The sequence below is a fragment of the Patiria miniata genome, unplaced genomic scaffold, assembly GCF_015706575.1.
Source record: "Patiria miniata isolate m_02_andy unplaced genomic scaffold, ASM1570657v1 HiC_scaffold_17, whole genome shotgun sequence".
NCBI classification, from domain to species: domain Eukaryota; kingdom Metazoa; phylum Echinodermata; class Asteroidea; order Valvatida; family Asterinidae; genus Patiria; species Patiria miniata.
In genome coordinates this window covers 13,933,701-13,953,987 of record NW_024037055.1, presented here as the reverse complement: position 1 = coordinate 13,953,987, position 20,287 = coordinate 13,933,701, and the positions used below count along the sequence as shown (strand labels likewise).

Here is a 20,287-nt window from a genome sequence, read left to right as displayed (position 1 = left end):
TGTTTCTGAGGGATTAGTTTGATAACCCACCATGACTACTAAATTACAGCACAGTACGTATCTCACTTTCAATCCATATTCATGGGAAAGCATTTCTGAAATCAATTTCATAAAAGAAGCACTTGGATTTGTTTACAAGGTTATTGATGATCTCCCCATTATACGTCTCTTACAGAAATATGAACTATGACCAAGGTTCACGATGCATATAAAATTGCCATAGTCACAAAGCATAGTAAACGGGCGCCATTCCCCGTAGCGTACACGCAGTACACGCATTGCACTATGCAATGCACTTCAATTCAGGCCGTTCGTCCCGGAAGCTACGCGCTAGCGCTAGTGTAGAACAAGAACTGAAAGAAATGAAGTCAGTGACAGAAAGGTATGTGCATTTCCTAATTTTGTCCGTTTTCCCGGGAAGCGTGTTACAACTGATAATGTAATAACCAACTGATAATGTATCACCAACCGATAGTGTCACACAAATTGACCGATACTCTATCACTTACCGACAATGTAACACAAATTGACTGATAGTGTAGTAAAAATGTACTACACTCAGTCGATTGTTGTTGCATTATCGGTCTTAACCAATAATGTAACAGAAATTGACCGATAATGTAGTAACATTTACTACACTATGGATCAATTTCTGTTACATTATCGGTTAGTGATACAGTATTGGTCAATTAGTGTGACATTATCGGTTGGTGATACATTGGGCGAAGTAAAAAAAAAAACATGTTTAGCGTCCCCGCCCGCTTCCTTTTTAGAGGCCGCCTCCTTTTTTTATTTTTTTTTATTTTTTTTTTAAATATGGTGCAATTGCGCAGAAGAGATGTTCGGTTCTGCATAGTTACATCATTTTGGTCTCATTTTCTGTTGCATCTTGCCCATAAGAAGCCAATATGTCATTTCCTGAGTCCAAGTGGCGGCCATTTTGAAAAAAGCTGGTAACCATCTTGAAAAATAGCCCGGCCGCGTTGTCTTGAAAAATGTGTCGGGCGGCCATTTTGAAAAAAAAAAAAAAGGGCCTCCTCCTTCCTTTTTGTCAAAGAGGCAGGACGCTAAACATGTTTTTTTTTATTTTGCCTTATCAGTTGGTTACTACATTATCAGTTGTAACAAGGCGGATGGATGCATGATGAAACATCATTAATTTTGAGCTTAATGTAAATTGACAGGAAATGGCACGCAGGCAAATGTTTCCATGCGCTACGCATGTAGAAAATACATAGGCCTACATTACATGTTTATTACTATTTAGGGTTCGGGTCGGTCCATTAACGGCGGCCATTCCCCAACCAGGTCATTACCATGCAGTGAAGACCGGGTCCTCACAATGTTATTCCCATAAAAAAATACCTATTTTAACGAAATAAACTCTTAAAATACTCCAAATTTTGTGACTTTTTTCCCCAAAGATATTCCCAAAGTTTTTGCGTTTATGTTCAGAGGCTATATTTTAGCTGATGCATGGTACTAACAGCGCTCTTCATATCAGGGTCCGACAGTAAATCTTCTACTGAGCTTTCTCTATTTATGTTTCATGTTTTTGTTGTCCCGCTGTAGATACAGTACTACTGTTGGACAATGCTGATGACATCTTTGATCCGTCATCATAAAAATCCCTTTGTTGAGACCTTTACCGACCTCTTATCGATATCCGACCAGTGTGTGAAATTTCATGGAGGTCAAACTCGAGCCTCTGCAGGTCCACGAATCTTTGGAGCTTCTTAAGAAGATGTTTAATCATGCTAAGGGGCTTTCTGGGACGGTCTCGGTCGGAGGAGAGGCGTTACAGGACGAAGAATCTCTGGTTAAAATCGCCAAGCTGTGTTGCAATAACCCCCAGGCCCTGCGCGCCGTGGCGAGCCGCCTGAGCTGCGGTTTCAGCCCCAGAAGTCAAGTTGAGTTCTTGAAGTGTCCAGGAGCTCAATGGGTGTTGGATCCCAGCTCCTTGGGAGCTAGTCAAGCCGTACAAGACAAAAGGGAGGATTTCGAAGATCAAACAGTGGTGCTTAACTTGCTAGGCGCCATGTACGAGCAGCTCCCTCTACCTCTGAAGGAATCTTTGCTGAAACTGTCAGTCTTCCCAAGTTCCTTCAGTCTGAGTCAAGGGGCTAAGATCTTAGGAAAGGAACAACCAGACGCAGCTAAGTTCGACTTGGAAGACTTGAAAAGATGGAGTCTCCTAGACCGGGATGATTACCCCATCCTAGACACTGGACTAAGCGATAACGAGCCTTACTACTTCATGCACCGGCTGGTGCGGTCAGTTTGCCTTAGCAAAAAAGGATCCAGTGAGATATACAAGGCGGCATATGAAGACGGGCTCCGTAGATTCTCAGCCTACATAGCAGACCTTCTTAAAGATCTGACACAGTTGGGCCACACGGATTTCGCCAGCGCACTGGCCAGATTTGAATCCGACAAGACCAATATCTTGCACTATTTGGAGCTCGGGATGGGTAACAAGTTTGGTTGTCAGGTTATTACCGAACAGGAGAACACTGCCTCTGCCGTCCCTCCCCAGAAGACGGAGGAGGGATTGTTCAGCATTTTCGGGACTTTTCTTGATCCCTCCCAGAGGTTAGAATATTACAAAAATATGAGTATCAGAATGCTGAGCAGCAGGGAACAAGAAGCCTGGGCTTACTTGCGAGGATGGATGGCCGACGAGCTCTACATGAGAGCAGAATATGAAGAAGCCTGGAAGACGGTCGAAGAACCGCTTAAACTGTTGAAAGCCAGAGCCAGCGATCCCGCCATCGGCCGAACAAATGACCTGGAGAGAGCTGAAGCTCAGCTGCTATACGTGAAGGGCCGCATCCTGGTGGCTCGGCGCAAGTACAAAGACGGTATTGCTGTCCTTGAGCAAGCCTTGAAAATTCAAGAGCGTCTCCTTGGGAATCACTCGCTCACGGCTCGCTGCCTTAATGGGCTGGGTCACGCTTACTTCAACAAGGCAGATGACGACCGCCTCTGTATCGGTGCGACAGAAGCCTACGAGTACCATCTGAAAGCCTGGGAGATGCTAGTTAAAATCACCAACGGCAAACCAGAGAAGCACTTCGAGGCACCCATGTACTTGTTTAACATCGGCGCCACTTTTCATCAGATGGGAAAGAGATTCAAAAGTAGCAACAAGAAGAAGGCTCACGAGTACTTTAACCTTGCCATCAAGAACTACCGCGAGGCATTCGATCTGGAGACAGCCTTGAAACTGTCCCACTCTTCCAACACTTCGTTCGTCCTCAAGAACATGGCCATGAGCTACTGTGAAATGGAGGTGGGTGTTCTAATACGAGACAATATACTTCACAATATTATTGCTTAATTTAATCAGAACGTGTACATGAATGTTTAACGCTAAGCATTAATTAACAATATTGGAAAACGGATCAGAGGGTTTTGTTGCCGCTATCACGTGTTATATAGTAACGTTACAAGATGTAGTCATATGCTTTTTGTATCAAGTTCAAGCTCCGCTTTTATCATTACATTTCGGTAATTACACCTCGGTCGAGTTACCACTATATAAGAATTCCAAATAAGGGTTTTAAGCAGACGAGATCTACCCATTTTTATAGATCAGTTTAAAACAAAATCTAAACGCAAATTATTTGTGAAAAGGTGTATTCCCCCTTTTTTTCTTTAAAGGAATACGAAAAAGCTCTAGCGTTGGCAACAGATGCCGTTACGATCAGAGAGGAGACCATAGGCGTACATCCTACCACGGCTCGCAACCTTGTCTTCATTGGATCCTTGTACGACAGTTTAGGGGACGAATACAAGAAATCAAAGAAACCTGAAGGTAACCTGAGCTTTTAATCGGAGCAATGAAAACGATCTTGGTTTGAAATGGGTACTTAGGTTAACCGCTACCCGTTTGATTGGGCACATACTTTACCGTTTTGAGAACACACATTTTCTTAGCGTAAAAATCTTTTGTGACGCTAACAACGATTTGCTTGATTCAGGTGAAATAAGTCATTCCAGGTAAAATCAACAAATCTACTGATCTGTATGCATAGTTTTTCGGTAAACCATATATCTTGGGGGATTCAAAGCATCCTCCTCTTTTATGAACGCCTCTTTTTTGGAGCACTTGTTCTGCTACAAACTTCGCGGGCTGAACCATAAAATGTTATTTAAACTGGGGTACAAACTGATTTTGTACTGCATACGAGCAAATGTTGTTCAAACTAATTCTATCTTCGTCTCACAGACAAACCCAAATCTCAGGAGAACTACAAACTAGCCCTGGAATACTACAACAGGGCCTTCCGGATGGAGGTCAAACTCGGACCGTCAAACCACAGCATCGAGTACGACGACTTGAAGAAAGATCTGCAGGACGTACTGGGGAAACTGCACATGAACAAAGAGTTGGATAAGTACCGGAGGATGTTCAAGGTACGTGCATTTGTGGCATGGACATTGACATGCGACGTTTACTGTCAGATGAGGGTTGGTGTAAGCAAAACGATTTTGAGAAACAAAAGGCTCCGCTTGTCAGTGGCAATAAGTGGCATCAACCCCTGCCATTTACACTGGCAAGGACAGTTGTACATTGCAACTGAAGTGGCGGTAAATTTTGAGACCTTTTGAAAACTTGAAAATGCTCAGAAAAGGTTTAACAACCTTGAACCGTATTGTTGCCCGTACTTGTTTTGGTTGAAGTAACGTACTAAATAAGCCACTTGCGACTATGTCGGTGGCCATAAATGAAAGGGCCCCCCTCAAAGCAGTGACAATAATAATGGAGGAGGGCCTGCTCCAGAAGTGTATGGCGAGGAAAAAACAAAAACAAAACAAAACACGCAGCATCCAATTTATGTGGCCCTTTGCGAATTTTGAATCGACTATATATTGTAGAATGCTCACTGGTTTACGAAGTACCTTTCGTTGTTATTTTGCAAATTCTGTCAGGTAGTTTATTTCCTAGCAATTATTGGCAAATGTAGATATATTAAATCTCCTGCTATTTAGCAGTCACTGACAGTCAAAATTCACTCCGGATTCTCCTGCTATTTTGACAAAGGTTCGTAACTAACAGTCAGATCGTTCTGTCAAGCAAGCACTATGACTAGTCAAACTGGGTCAGCCGGCAAAGCATGCAAGTTGTGTTCACAGCTGTTTTATCAATCAACCCCAGTCAAAGCATAGCTGTATCAAGGTACTTTGCTTTACTGTATCAATCCTGCTTCATGTGTTCTGGGAATTCTAAACTGATGAAAAAGTCACTTATTGGAACTGCAAAGACTACTTGGCACAGAAAGTATGTTTGCATAGGAGGTTTAAAGGAATTAAATGACGTATCACTTTACCTTCTTATTAGGCAGCGGACAAGGGAACTCCAGACTTAGGAGATTTGAGCATGGACTTGAGGTCCGTATCGGGACAGGCCTCTCCGTCAAGAAAACGGTCTTCAGACAGAATGGACGCAGAGGAGGGGCACACGGGGACCAGCAATGATGACGAGATGGCGGGACCAAGCAGACAACGGGCACCAGGTAAGAAGGCAGGTCCAAATCTAAAACAAAAACAAAGACAAGTCAGTTTTATATTATTTTAAGTTGAAAGCTTGCAATGATCCCTGCTTATTTATTAAAGCGTTTGTTTTCGTTTATGTGTCGAAAATACATGCCTATCAGTGTATCTTGTGCAGCCCTTTAAAACAAATTTATTAACATATTTCCCAAAGGTTGAATTTGGTTGATTTGTTTTGGAGATAGTTGGAGTCCCAATAAACACTCTGCCATCAAAATGTGCTTCTTAATTGAAATGTCAGAGTCCTCATCGGATCTTAACGTACTAAACAGAGAATGCTCAACATCATGGAAAAAAAGATTCGGTAATTTGTCGGGTGATCATTCAGAATGCAAGAAGATTATGGATTGACTGTTGTGTGTCCGAAGTCTAGTCAAGAATTTGATGCGGACATTTCTTTGGAATGAAACCCTTCTTCTTAATTGCAAGCCCAACGTAATTATCTTTGACTTATTTTAGTAAGTCTGTCAATTATAGGTAGGGTATGTGCCCTACTTAGTTTCGAAATGTATCGTTAACGGAAATTTCGGTTTTAGAAGTTTAAAAATGCATTTCGCAAATCAGTGTAGAACGATTCAAGCCCCATTCACAACAACCTGGCTGTGGCAGGAATCAAAATAGTAAAATGCACCCAAAATCCTACATGGTTTTTTTTTTCAATATATATTTGGCCGGTGCCGAACTCATTTCTAAAACGTCATTATCACGAATGCTTTTTTTCCTAATTCGTTCATGACAAATGCATAATAACATCATAGGCCTATTGGCCGCGCCAGCTCAAGTTCTTTTAGTAAAATGTAGTTTGTCGGAGGTCTTTTTAGTTCTGAGAAATGTTCCACTCAAGCTCCTTTACGTTAATTGCAGGTTCATTTTGGTAATGTTGTCCTTTTTTCCCTTCTCGAATTCTAGGTCCCGTGTTCCCAGACGAAAATCCTAGCAAGCGCTCCAAGTGTAGCATGTCATAAAGACGGAATCAACACAAGGTCTGCAGCTATTAAACGGGATTTCATAATATACAGTTTCTCTCAATGTGTCACAATGTGTGTCACCCTGGCAGCCATCTTGAAAATATATCGATTCTCACTTAAGCGCATACTGTAATATTCAAGAATAGTTTGTGAGAATTCCAATACCAGTTTACTCGGACCGATTTATCATTTGATCAAGGAAATGTTAATGGTGGAGCGTTATGCCTAAATTTTGACTTCTTTTCTGCAAAAGAATTAATCCCCCACCAAAAAATGAATTCCATGCTTCCGAGTAGAAAATAGCTTCAAAATGATAGTAATGAAATAATCAAGTAAATATTTCCAAATTTAAATCATCTTAAAACTATAATCAAGATTTAGTGTGTTTTATAGATAAGTGCTTAAAAGTTGTATTTTAACAATTTAAGTTTTTTCTCCTGAATGTACATTTCCTGTCCAAAACTTGCTTTTTATTTTGCCACTTTGTCTTTCGTTTAGATAGTATATTATTTAAAACTGATAGTGTAAAACACTGGTATACGCATAAGCAAAACTTTCATTAATATCACCAATTAAATAATAAAGAGTTCGTAATATAAAACAAGTGACTGCTGTGATATGGGACTGCTGTGATGTGGGAAATGACATTCATCCGAGGGGCGCAAAGCACCAGAGGCGAAGCTGAGGGTGCTATACGCCACATCACAGCAGTCAATAATTGTTTATGTTACATCGTGACAATAAGTAAAAAAACTCTTACTATGCAGGATATATGAAATCAATGTGGTGTATCATTTTGACCTTTTGAAATCCGTGAGCTTTCCTTCCAGAGACTGAGCGGTTGCAGTTCCCAGTCGCTAGACGCGTGGGTCAGTCACACGCGCGCGCAACGCATAGGTAATTTATATTCAACGCAGTGTATATGATGTATAGCAACGCAGTGTATATGATGCAAATAGTAAACAATTGTTGACTGCTGTGATGTGGGATATGACGTTTTGAACACCCGAGGGGCGAATAGCACCCGAGGCGAAGCAGAGGGTTATACCTCTGTCTTGGATTCTTTGGATTTTGATGTGAAAATAACGAAAACAAACAGCAGTAAACACAACAATCATGACAATCGAACGTCAACTCACATACAGCACATGTCATGTGCTCGAAACAGCTGATCGTCTGCTACTTCGCTGCTCCCACTGATCTGTGAAAACGTGGTGAAAATAGCATGGGTACCAATGATACAAGCGTTTCACACCGTACGCACCGTACGTACAAAGTCATAGCACACTCCCTGTAGGGAGTGTGCCATGACTTGGCACGTGATCGTTCTAGGCCAATGAAAATGCAGTATTCAAGACATGCATGTAACACACACGTTTGTAACACGGGTCGCACAACACCCAAGGCGAAGTGTTTTTTTTTTTGCCTGGAGGGGATAAAAACGATATATCCCACATCACAGCAGTCAGCTGTTGCCGTAGATACTATCGCTACGGTAAAACAAGAGAACCATACATTTTGATATAAATTCTTTAGGGAATAAATATGTACTTGGTCGGTTTTAAACAACAGGGGCCTGGACGCGGATAATGTTATCTGCAGTTTTACGCATGCCTACCGGAAAATACTTCATTCACGAGTGAGCCGTATTAAAATAATTGAAAGCCAGGTAAACGTTTCATTTTTGGATCTTGCAAGTAGAAATGAAAGCAATGAAATAAAATTAAAAGATCATTACGAATTAACACCAGTCTGCACTGATGAATAATTAAAAATATTGATTAAACGCGACTAATGTTTTGAGCCACATTTAAACACACAAACAATTAAAGTAAGGCTTGGCACGCACTCCAATCATAAAATAGTCTGGCACCATTCTTTTAAGCATTGTACACAATAAAATAGATTCTGGGAACATGGTCGAAAATGGCTTCCTCGTGAGTCAGGTCTATTTGGAGAGTCACGTGTGAGGGTTCAACCAATAAAAGGGGAAAAGGACCAGTTTTCATAGGAAACCAAATATCATGTGACACAGAAAAGTGTTTAAAACCAGTCGGTATTTTTTCAACCGTTTAAAACCTACGTGACAGGCTCTCGACCAATAGGAAGTGGTAAACTGTCTGACGTATTTATGAAAAAGCCTACACATTAATTCGTCCTATTGTGTTTTTAAATTATAAGCTTAATTAAGTTTGAGTTATCAGCTTAGTTTAGTTTTTAAGTCTTGTATTCAGTGAGCAGTATATATGAGCTTCACCATTTGGAATTAACATGAATTAAAATCGAGTGATTTGCATTTCGCAGTGTGTTTATAACATTTACAGTTCGAAAATTGGTGATTTTATTCTATCTTGGTTGGCGACAGTTGATGCGCTTTCTGTCAATAGCTGCATTTTTTCCTTGTAGAAGATAGAAACAAGACAAGTCGCATTGTTTCTGCAAGAATGAATAAAGTGTTAATAATAAGAATCACCGTGTTCATTTGGCTTTCTTGGGTAGTTCCCTTTGATTGTTTTGCAAATTTGTAAATTATTTGCGGAGTGCCATGGCCTCGGGGGTAAGGGCACTGGTTTGCAAGTAATTCTGCGGGTTGTGGGATCGAGTCCTGCCTGGGGTTATAGTGCGTGTGCCCTTGGGCAAGGCACTTTGTCACTCATTGCTTCTCCCCACCCAGGAGTAAATGGGTACCTGTAAGGGCAGAGATGGTTATTGTGATTGAATTAGCTTCCTTGCGCCTAACAGGCAGCATCGAGCTGTATACTCCCCAGGGAGCTGAGACGGTATTTGGAATGTTTAATTGGCCCAATGATTAGGGGGTAATAATAATACTGTTAGTGCTGTGATTTAGCTTACTTAGGCCAACAAAAAAATATTCGGTCTCTGGTCAGACCAAAGTTCCGGAATTGACGCGGCGATGCGGTTTTTTTTTTTTTTTGCTTTTTTTCTTTTTTCTTCAAGCTTGGATTGTACAGACAAGGTGAGGTACTATTTTGCTTTTTTGGTGTCCTCATGTACATTGGTGTCCTCCATAATTAGCCTTGATGCTTTCGATCATTTGCCTTGGTGCAATTTCCCATTCCTTGGTGCTCTTTGGTAAAACAAATTCAGGAGGTGCGGAAATAGAGGGCGCTGTTGGAGCTACCGCCGAACATTTTGGAAAAAAAAGATCGACGCGCATGATCAAAATCGACGCGCGAGCTGACCAGAGACCGACTTATTTTTTTTTTGGGCCTAATATGAGCGTTCTTAAATGCCGATTACTATTATTATCATTATATTCTTGAATATATAAAGAGCAGCCGAAAACTCACACCAAAAAATCATCAGTTCAAAAGAGCCTATTTCTGGTTCAAATCAATTAACTTCCGAAAAGAAAAGATTTCAAAAAAAGTTATTTCATGCAACGAAGGCGATACCATACATTGGAAGGGGTGTCAATATCAAGAAAGATTACGGGAGACAGTGCGGTTTCGAAATTTGGTAATTTTGTAGTTTTGTGCATAGGTTTCAAATACTGCAAAGTAGTGCCCCACTCTTTATTGATAGTTGCAAGAGACACTCACCCTACAAACTGCCCATTGGTGGGTGCACCCCAGTATAATTCCCATAGACACCAGTGATAAATGGCCGCATACTTCGACATTCTTTTAAAATGCTCAGAACTCTCACAGGTATTCAGGCTGCACAGGAAAATGATGATCAACCTGTCATCTTTGATTTTCTTTTCAATTTTTGGTGGGTTGACCATTGCTTTTTCGAGAAATTCTCACCCAAAGTAGACTACCCCTAGCACAATTCCATGGCTCTCAGAACTCTCTAATTATAAAATCATGAGAGCGTATAACTTTAATTCGCGAGCTCGGAGGAAGGATTTTTATGGCCTGTTTAGGTGTACCCTGGTGGTAGCCTTGTTGTCATTTTGCAATAGGCTCGTTCTGCGAATGCATTATCGTATTCAGGGGCAGGGAATCAGACAATCCTGGCTGAATCTCGCTGGGCTCCCAACCCCCGGCCCCTGTTCATTGTTGTCTCTCATTGCGCGGTGTGTTTCATCAGCTGGAGAGAACAACATTGATGACTGGGGGAGCGGGAGAGTGGGTGACCGTGGCAGGCTCAGTCCCAACCATGTTTGCCGGGGTTGTAGTTACATTATGTAATCTTCCAAGTCCTGCATAATACTTTGCATACATAAGGAGGAAATCTTCCTGTTTTTTCCTTATCTATTGCAAGGGAACCAGTCTATCATTTCGTTACCAACTCAGTGACGCATACGTATAGTGTCACTGATTATACTTGATGGCAGCAAAAACGTGAATAGGGACACTCGTCTCATCCTTTAAGAACTCCTTCAAAGCGGAATTGAGCATTGCTCTCTGGCGTACAAGGTCCCGTGGATTTTGTTTTAGTGGGAGTCGGACTGTATTCCCCCATCCATCCTCTTAACTAGAGCGGTGTGTCGATTCTGCTTGAGTTCCGTCTGCTTAGATCGAGTCATTGGTGAGTTTTCTTTGCATATTTTAGTATGTATAGAGTTTTGTAAAATTCTGGACCATGTGCTTTGTGCTCCTTCCTCCATGGTTTTACAAGAGTTGTTCTTGTTCTAGCTCGCATGACCTGTGCACATAGTTTAGTGCAGAGACATGTTTGTAGTCTCATCCACTTCCTATATGTTGTTTATTGCATTCATTATGCATTTAGTTAGCATATTAGTCTATCATATCTTTGGTCCAGTCCCTGTTTTTGTTTTGTTTTTTTGCTTAATAGCAACTTCATGTAGATTTGTTAAGTCTTAATTGACGTTTCTGTAAATAGATTGTCTTTGTTAATTTTTTTTTTTGGGAAATCTAGAATCTTGTTTATTGTCTCAATTATTTCAGTTCTTCGTGACTTTTCCCATTAAATATCCCGAGTTTATTTTAGGTAGGTTTTACAGTCGAACACCTTTATAACAAGGTCCTTGGACTTCACGAATTACCTTGTTATAACAGGAGTAACAGAAATCAAAGGAAAAAAAAAAAACAAAGACTTGGGACCTAAAATTGTGCTTGTTATAAGCAGTACCTTGTATTAACAGTGCTCTTCTTATCAGGGTTCGACTTTAATCACATGAGTGTTTAGTTAGTGCGAGTTTCCCCAATATTGTGCCCAGGTTACACAAATCACAATGCTTTCAGTCATTCATGATACAACCTTGACTATTTATTGCATAATGAGTGTGTTTACATAATCGATAATCTTTTCCGCAACGAGTTGCCGACAAGCATGGGTATCATAATGCATACATGTTTTACCATACAATAGTACATGTATTTTTTCTAGAGTAAAGGTATAGAGTCATTTGTCATTTTGTGCATTTGTTTCGTTTGAAGCAACGAAAGTGCGCAAAATCTAAGAAGGGTGCTCAACAACTAACCTGAAGACGTTTTAGCTCAGTGAATGCTAAATATTCGAAGAAAACAAGATTTTAGGATGTCGATTCCAATTCAAAAGTTGCCGAGTCATGTTTGAATTGCGCCCGAAATCAGTGTCCGGGACACGTTCTCACTCAGCCGATTGCAGCTACACGATGTCACACACTGAACCGACGAATTATATAGCAACCGCGTGCGCGTATGCGTCGTGTCAACACTTGCGCTTACCCGTTCAGGCTTCGCCGATTTAAAACCGAACTGGTACTAAATTGAATTTACAACAAAAATGGGTCTTTAGACGCATCTTTGGAAACGACATTCTTTTACTGTTTTTCTTTTCGCGACCCGAGCTGTTCTGACTTTTTAGCCTCCAGGCTTGCGCATCTTTTGATACCAAAAAAACATAAAATTCTCCAAAAACATAAAATTTTCCAAATTCGAAAAAAAAAAAAAAATCGGCGCTACGCCCCGTGAAAACTGAATTTCCCCACATACGTAGTGTACACAGAGCAGAATTACTATTCGTTTATATTATTAATTAAAAGGTATAATGCCCAAACCCTTCGACCTATAGTCATGAAATGTCTTGGGTATGTTCATGAAAAGTAGTTCTATGCATGTGCCGAGTTTCATCATTTTTCGTCACTCGATGGAAAATAAAGGGATAGGTTGAATTTTATTTTTTGGGGGTATCAGATTAAAGCTGAGAGCTTTTCCTTTCAAATACTGAAAAAACATGAAAATAGCACTTTGGGTTGCTGAGAAAATGCCAATTATGTAAAAGTAGTAACTGTTTTATCCTGTTCAAAAGAAATACCACAGTAATGGATTTTCACTGTACCTATTTGAAAAGGTCGTAACAATCAACAAGGCACATAATATGACAAGAGTACAAATGAATTTGTTGGAAATACCTTTAATTTACACCTGAACAGGTATCTCATCCTTTTTAGTCCTATTTCAAACCCTTTCTACATCAAACAAATATATCAGAATACTTAAGAAATTGTTGAAATGAAGAGTACTAGCACAGTAGGCTTACAGTCAAATGTTTCACTGTTTGAAGTACTTGAACTTGGGTGCAGGATGAAAAAATGACTAGATTACATAGTCATTTGGTCACTGGCAAAGTACAACCGCTCCTTCGTTCCTGCAATGGTCCCAGTATGGAACAGCATGCCAGACGCCATGAGCCAACATGTACCAATGCCTTCTGCTGAAGGACAAATAAATGTGTAAATAATTTGTACTTTTTTCATACAATGTATAGGCCTATAATTATACTGCACTTTGTTATCCTTCTTTGGGCTCCTTTTGATACAAATGGGCACAGTGTTTTTCAGTGCTTATCTGGAACCAAAAAATGGCAATAAACTGTTTTTGTTAACAGACATGAGCGAATCGTGTTTAATCCTTTTGGACCCTTGGGTCAATATGGGAATTTGTGGGCAATGAGATTCAATAGCGTGATGCAATATCTTATAAAATGTAACCTATGTGGTGATGGCTATCTTGTAATCTATTTGCTTTCACAACAATACCTGATATCAGTTTCAATAACCATTGTGTTGCTTTTACATGAAGATGCATTGATGGGGGAAAGAAAAATCTCGACAGAAGCTATCTGCTTTGAAATGTTTTAGCAAGAATCATGATGAGTACATCGCCTGTAAAGTTGTTCTAAAGTCACATTACATGTTCGGTCAGTCTACGAAACAATAGGTGAAATCATGGCGACGGCATCTACATTGCAAGCTAGGCGTCAGGTTACGAGAGTGTCCAAGCAAAGCGAATGTGGATGGGGTATTGTGGTGGTTATTGCTGCCCACGTCGGCATGGCATCGAGTGGTATCCTGCGGTGCAGTGGGATCCTGTATCTTCCCTGGATGAATGAGTTCGACTTGAGTGCCAAGGAGACGGCGGCCATTCAAAGTTTCATGTCATCCCCAGCAGGGTTCGCAGGTAATCATCATTGAGCCGGTATGAACGCACAAACATAAAATCCCCCACATTTTATGTCTTGGATTGTTTATTTACCCTATTTCAAAGGTCTGGTTGAAAGGAAACCGTTCCCGAAAACAGACGGAAAAACAGGTTGTTAAATTTACCATCGGACGCACGGACATTTTGTGGCCTACGCATACGTATTTCCAACCGTGTCCATTCAATGTTCAAGGCCCTGCGCTACACTTTGTGTGTCACATTATAAACACAGCACAAATACACATAGTATAGGTCCGCATAATGCGATGCACTGTGCGGCAGAATTCACAACTATCACTCAACAGCTCGATTTTCAAGGAGTCAACATTTTGACCCCCGAAATTCCTTCTCGCATGTTTCTTAAAGTACCATTTTTTTAAAGGATGGTTGTATGGACGTTTATACTCTACTTTTAAATGTTCTTTCCAATAAACAGCATTTCGTTTAAAACGCATTCTGTAGCCTAATTGGGCGCATTCTAGTACGTAGTGTCCATTTATATCAGGTGCGTTTGAGTAGCTCACCCGGATCGACTCTGGGAAAGGCAGACGGGTTAGTCACGACAGCCGGGCTAATCGAACGCTAAAACCGACCGTGGGCCATCACGAGCCTCCCGTGATGTCCTGTAGCCGGAGCCATAGCCAAAACGCATGTTTCGTGCTGTGTCTTCGTTTGCGATTTACTGCTTTTCAGTCAGTTCCATAACTTAAAATAATTGGGCTGGAATTAGAGCCTCCGTAATGTCGCAATGAACTTAATAATTAATCGCCTTTAGACTTCAAATAACGTTGATTTTGGGTCCACTTGACATTTCCGCTGCCCGACCGCCATATTTGTCCATTTCTAGGGATGAACAACGCATGCGTGTGGCGTATTTCCACCAGTGACTCTGCTCACGAGCAGGGCCTGTGGTGGCTGACCCGGGTAAGCCTTGAGAATGACGTCACAGCTAAACGAACGGCACGGGGCTGACCCGTGTCGACCCGGGTGAGCTAAACGAACGCACCCAAAGTCTGATACCGGCTAGCGCTAGCGCGTGGATTGTCATCAGATTGACCAAATTGAGTGCTACGTTAATTAGCTTACAGGAGAATTAGGGCAATCAAAGTAAAGGGAGGCAGTACAGCCAATTCAAGCAGGACACACGAACTGTTTTGAGGAATTCTCCACCTATTGTTGAGACACAGAGACTGCCCAGCAACATGGGACTGTTCCAACTATAGTGAGGACCACTGCCACAGGTTGGGCGTAACATGACTGCATCAGCCTGGTTGTGTTAACCAGTCAGTAAAATGATCAGTATAATGTGCCAGGTATAGGATACACACCACATTTAGCAAGTTCTCGTATCAAGCGTCTCGTAGTTTATATCAAGGGTCAGGTCACATGAAAACTACAAAACGTCTTACATTTACGGACAAAACGTCAAAAAAACCCCATGAATTTACAGTTTTCTTGTCCTTGTTTACAATGTGTACGTTTTTCGTATCGAAGTATCGAATTAATCAAAGTATCGAATTATTCCAAGTATCGAATTATTCGAAGTATCGAATTTTGAGCCGTGTAAGGCAATAAAAGGAGAGACTTTTGGGACGCTTGGTGGCAGCAAAAACAACGGTCATTTTCTATTCTTTGCGCCATTTTGGACATGCGCGCGCACATGCATGATGAACTTAAACATGGCGCAAATGCAAGAGACTGTTTGCTTGCCGCCATAAAGCATCACAAGAGTCTCCTATTGGTACACGCTATCTCATTCTCTCATTTTAGTTCTCATTGGAGGAGTTCTAAGCAACCGCTTCGGTTGTAGATTTACGGGTATACTAGGAGGGTTCTTGATGTGGCTTGGTCTCTTCTGTACCTATTGGGTCAACGACATAGTTCAGCTCTACGCAACTGCTGCCATAATAGGTAATAATTATCAATTCACTCACGGCTCGGTTTAATACTGTGTCCCTTATTGAATGCATACTAGAATCATTTGCATCTATCCCAAAAGTATAACCTTACCGAATATTATCAATAAGATTACTTGGAACAAAGATCCCACTGGTACTAAACACCACGTGGGATTATTGATCTGGAAATCGAGAATTAATGTCGGAGATTTCCATAAATCAGTTGCCTGACTATATTAAAGAGTGCTACATTGCACAAAAATCGAGTTTCAAGATCTAAAGGTTGTGGATGTTTTTTCTTCTTCAATGTTTTACTCGAAAAGTGGAATATCCACTGAGCTGAAACTTTATCAGGTTATGTTTTTCAACATTCCTCTTTTGGACTTTGAGTGGTGTTTTATTGGTAACGAACAAAATGCATCAACGCAAAATGATCCTCTTTTATGCCTTGAACTTGATTTTTTCGGTATCAATGGTTGTGCTCTGTTCTCCGTATATACAAGCATTACATTCACTGTGTGGACTTCCGAACAAATTAAAGATGTCCACATAAACCAGTTTTCAGATACGTTGTGCGGACTTGCCCATGTCCAAACAAGGTTTCCACCTCGCCGGAAAACATGTTTGGAGGCATTGTGGGGTTAGGTTTATCTGTCGCAAAATGAAGAGAAACACTCAAGTAAATCAATTGGGTTGAAAGAGTTTTCACAGTGTGAGTAAAATGATTTTTTTTCCACAGGTTTTTCTTACAAACTACCCCAAAACAAAGGAATGTCCACACTAAGTATAAACGTAAACATGACTTGTGTGTGTCAGTTTGTTTCTGTATTCAACAGGAGACGTAGAACAATAAAGGACAATAATGTATGTATGTGCTTCGATTTGTAATAAGACGGCGTTTTGGGCTTGGGAAAAAAAAGTACCGGTAGTAGATGTAATGGAATTCCAACCTATGAGAAAAGAAAAGTGAAAGCCGAAATAATTATGTATCTTTGTCAGATAATGTATCATTCATAGAATCAACACCGAATTCCTTTAATTCTTGGTTCTTCTTATAGGTATTGGAATGGGCATTCTCGTCAACGCTGCAAGCGTAATTATCACCTTTTATTTCATAAAGAGATTCAATGTGGCCAACGCAGTTACCTACGCGGGACGCGGGACGGGGATGATAGCTATCCCTCCGCTTTTCCAACTTTTGCTGGACAGCTACGGGTGGAGGGGTGCTTTTTTAGTCACATCCGCAATCATGGCAAACGTCATACTCTGTGGCGTGCTTTTCCGACCTCGTCAATTCGGCCTGGCACTGAACACAACCGAGTCTACAACAAGTTCACAAGAGGAACTGAGACAGCAGCCCTCAGGTGAAAAAGACAACGGTACTGATGGTGACGATTATACCGATGGAAGAACTGGTGAAGTTACAGATGAACCCGATACTTCGACCGCGGTACCGGTACGATATGTCGAAACGAGTACTGGCGATAAAACTGAGTATATTTCACTTCAATACTCTAACCGATCCGGACGAGTGGTGAAACTTCTTAAAGGATTGTCGGGCGAAATCGGGCTGAATATCATGAGGAAAAGCTTCCGTTTTTCCCTGAGCTGTGCCATACAGTTGTTGTATTGCTGTGGCTTTGTGGCATTTCCAATGTTCCTCATCCCACGTGCACAGACCATTGGTGTGGCGCCCTCTAGTGCCGCATCCTTGATGAGCATCCTGGGCATAGGGAGCCTGATTGGTTCTCTAGGAAACGCACTGATGATCGGCTGGAGAATCTCAGCTGAGCACGTGATAGCTATTTGTGCGGGCCTAGCGGGAATCGCGTGCCTTCTGGTTACTGCAGACGGCTATGCCTATCTGGCAGTGGCTTCATTCATTTACGGCTTCGCCTCCGGAGCTTTCTTCGCCATTTCCATCGTCCTCTGCCGCAGCTTTGTTGGGGTGCAGCACTTCGCCCTAGGAGTCGGGTTGATGAACGTTTTCATTGGCACCGGCTACCTCATAGGGCCGGTAATAGCAGGTAATGACAATAAGGCTTTATGGTGTGTACTTTATTTATGTTTAAATAGGACATTCTGTGATTTTTTTTTCCGAATTATTTTCCGAGGGCAAATGCAAACAAATCACTCCTATGAAATCGGGTCTTTGAACTCTAACCCTCACACGTGACCTGTCATTGTCCAAATAATCTTCACTTAGGCATGCGCAATACGAAGGCTGGTTCGAATCTAATACAGGTATACCGCAACCAAACCATTTACTAAAGGCATAAAGTATCACTTGCTTTACATGCATTTTATTTGTTTCCAATGATAACACGACTCGAAATCCAAAGACGAATAGTAAAAACATAACCTGTTGACGTTTCAACTCGATGGATGCAACACCTTTTGAGAAAACAATGGAAAACCATGCACAACCTTTTGATCACAAAACACTTGACCGATCAGTGGAAATCCCCAACATATATCTTGCTTTCTTCTAAATGACAGCAAGCCAGATGAAATAATTTCACGATGTATTTAGTACCAGTACGATCTTAATCCAAGAAAGATTTTTAAAATATTGATTCGGTAGGTTTTTTGGGGGGATAAATGCAAATGATTGATACAGTAAATGCTGCTTGTCTTCACAGGATGGATCTTTGATGCTACACGGAGCTATGTTGCTGTGTTCTACATGTTGACTGGAGTACACTTCACTTGCGCATTAAAGTGTCTACTCTTACCTCTACTGAAACGCATAGAACCTGGATTAGACCCCAAAGTATCGGATGAATAAAGTATGCATATGAATAGGGCCAGCTCAATTGACCCTACGATTGTATACGGACACGACATTTTGAAATGGTTTAATTTGGTCTACTATATTCATATTTGTTTTCCAATTCTCGGTTTTGATTGGTGATCTGAATTTAACGCATATTCATAAAATATCACAGTTGACTCTTGCGTTCCTTTGACGAGAAAATGCTTTGAAATTATAGCGCGTTTATGTTTTATTAAGCAAAGTACTTTTGATAAAACTACGGCATCGTCTAAATCTGCAAACCGAATGGAGGCCGAAATTACTAGTCGTACCTGATGTGTTCAACAATAAACCAGAATTGAAGATGAACCTGTGTTCGTGTCTTTCCCGGCCTATCTTGACAAACAAACCTCTGTGCTTGGGCAACTTCTCAGTATCCTGCTTTAACTGAGGCTCTGTATGTGTTTGCTTATACTCTAGACACCTAATATTGTGTCAACTGCGGCAAAGGTGCCATTAGGTTTGGGTCTTTGGCCAATAAGGTTGAACTTTTGGCGGAGCTCACTTTTTTTCTAACATGTTTTCTGAACGGAAGCGTCTGGTTTGCTGATTTCGCACACAGTTACTTTACACATCACGTTTACTTTCCACATTTCACATTAACATGCTGAAATTAACTTTAAATAATAAGAGTGGGAGTTTTCTACCATACCTAACTAACAAAAGAAAAGACACGAACACAGGTTCATCTTTAATTCTGGTTAATTGTTAAACACATCTGGGGAGACTGTTAACCAAGGGAAGGTGAGAAAAACCTTCTGACTCCCAGCTCTTACCTAACAGTATACAAAAGTTCCTTGAATTTGAAAAGCCACCCTGGTATTAACAAAAGACCTTTTTGGTGAAACTCCCACTAAGGACATGTACAGTGGAAATTCAGTGAAGTAGATTCATGGCCTGATCAACTAATCTGTAGGGGATAAATACACAATCTTTTTAATTTGAGTGATAGTATCATTACATTCAAGGGAATGTACAACTTTTGTCAGAAATAAATGGATTTGGAGGATTAGAATGTAGCAAATATTATCAAAACTGACTTGTTTAACGTTTTGGGCTTGAGATGCTGGAAAAACCAAGAATAAAAATCATGTCCTTGTAGTCTGGTTCCCTGACCCCAATTAAGATGAAACGGAGCAACTTGTTGACTCTGGGAAATTGTAAGGTCAGAGAATCAGTCTAGCAGGCTTGTACCCCTTCACAGGCGTGTATGCGGTATCTTTTGATGAAAATAGACATAATTATTAGGGAAAAGAGTAGCAAATTACGTGAAATGTTCACAGTTACTATTAAATAACATGTACTTCATCCCCATTTTATTTTTATGGGGCGAGCCACATATTTTTTTTCTAATATTTGTTTCCAATTCGTCACTTTCTTTTTGACTCGCCCTGTAGATAAGCTGGTTCAATATTGTTGTTTCTGAGGGATTAGTTTTACAAACCACCATGACTACTACTTTGCAGCACATCCAACTTTCAATCCATATTCATGGAAAGCATTTCTGAAATCAATTTCATAAAAGAAGCACTTGGATTTGTTCACAAGGTTATTGATTATCTCCGTATGAAGCCCGGGAAGGGACAGGGTGGAATTTTTTTTGGAGTTTGCTAATTCGTTCGCACGAATTACTAATTCGTTCGCACGAATTAGTAA

The 20,287-nt window shown here is 40.8% G+C and overlaps 1 protein-coding gene and 1 pseudogene across 1 annotated transcript; both read left to right on the top strand.

The window, feature by feature from the left end:
* The first annotated feature begins 31 nt into the window (after positions 1-31).
* On the top strand, positions 32-7,509 carry LOC119724052 (annotated as a pseudogene).
* A 3,133-nt stretch (positions 7,510-10,642) lies between these two features.
* On the top strand, positions 10,643-19,665 carry LOC119723904 (monocarboxylate transporter 12-like). The gene is made up of 5 exons (XM_038194808.1): positions 10,643-11,021; positions 13,643-13,897; positions 15,689-15,829; positions 16,875-17,843; positions 18,459-19,665. Exons 2-5 carry the CDS (start codon positions 13,666-13,668, stop codon positions 18,602-18,604), a joined length of 1,488 nt encoding a protein of 495 aa, XP_038050736.1. The 5' UTR covers positions 10,643-11,021; positions 13,643-13,665; the 3' UTR covers positions 18,605-19,665.
* The last annotated feature ends 622 nt before the right edge of the window (positions 19,666-20,287 follow it).

Bases quoted from the DNA above. Each gene is read 5' to 3' on its own strand.
- LOC119723904 (XM_038194808.1), top strand. From the start codon at position 13,666: ATGGCGACGGCATCTACATTGCAAGCTAGGCGTCAGGTTACGAGAGTG. The intron at 15,830-16,874 runs GTAATAATTATC...TTCTTCTTATAG, and splicing joins CGCAACTGCTGCCATAATAG to GTATTGGAATGGGCATTCTC. The intron at 17,844-18,458 runs GTAATGACAATA...TTGTCTTCACAG, and splicing joins CATAGGGCCGGTAATAGCAG to GATGGATCTTTGATGCTACA.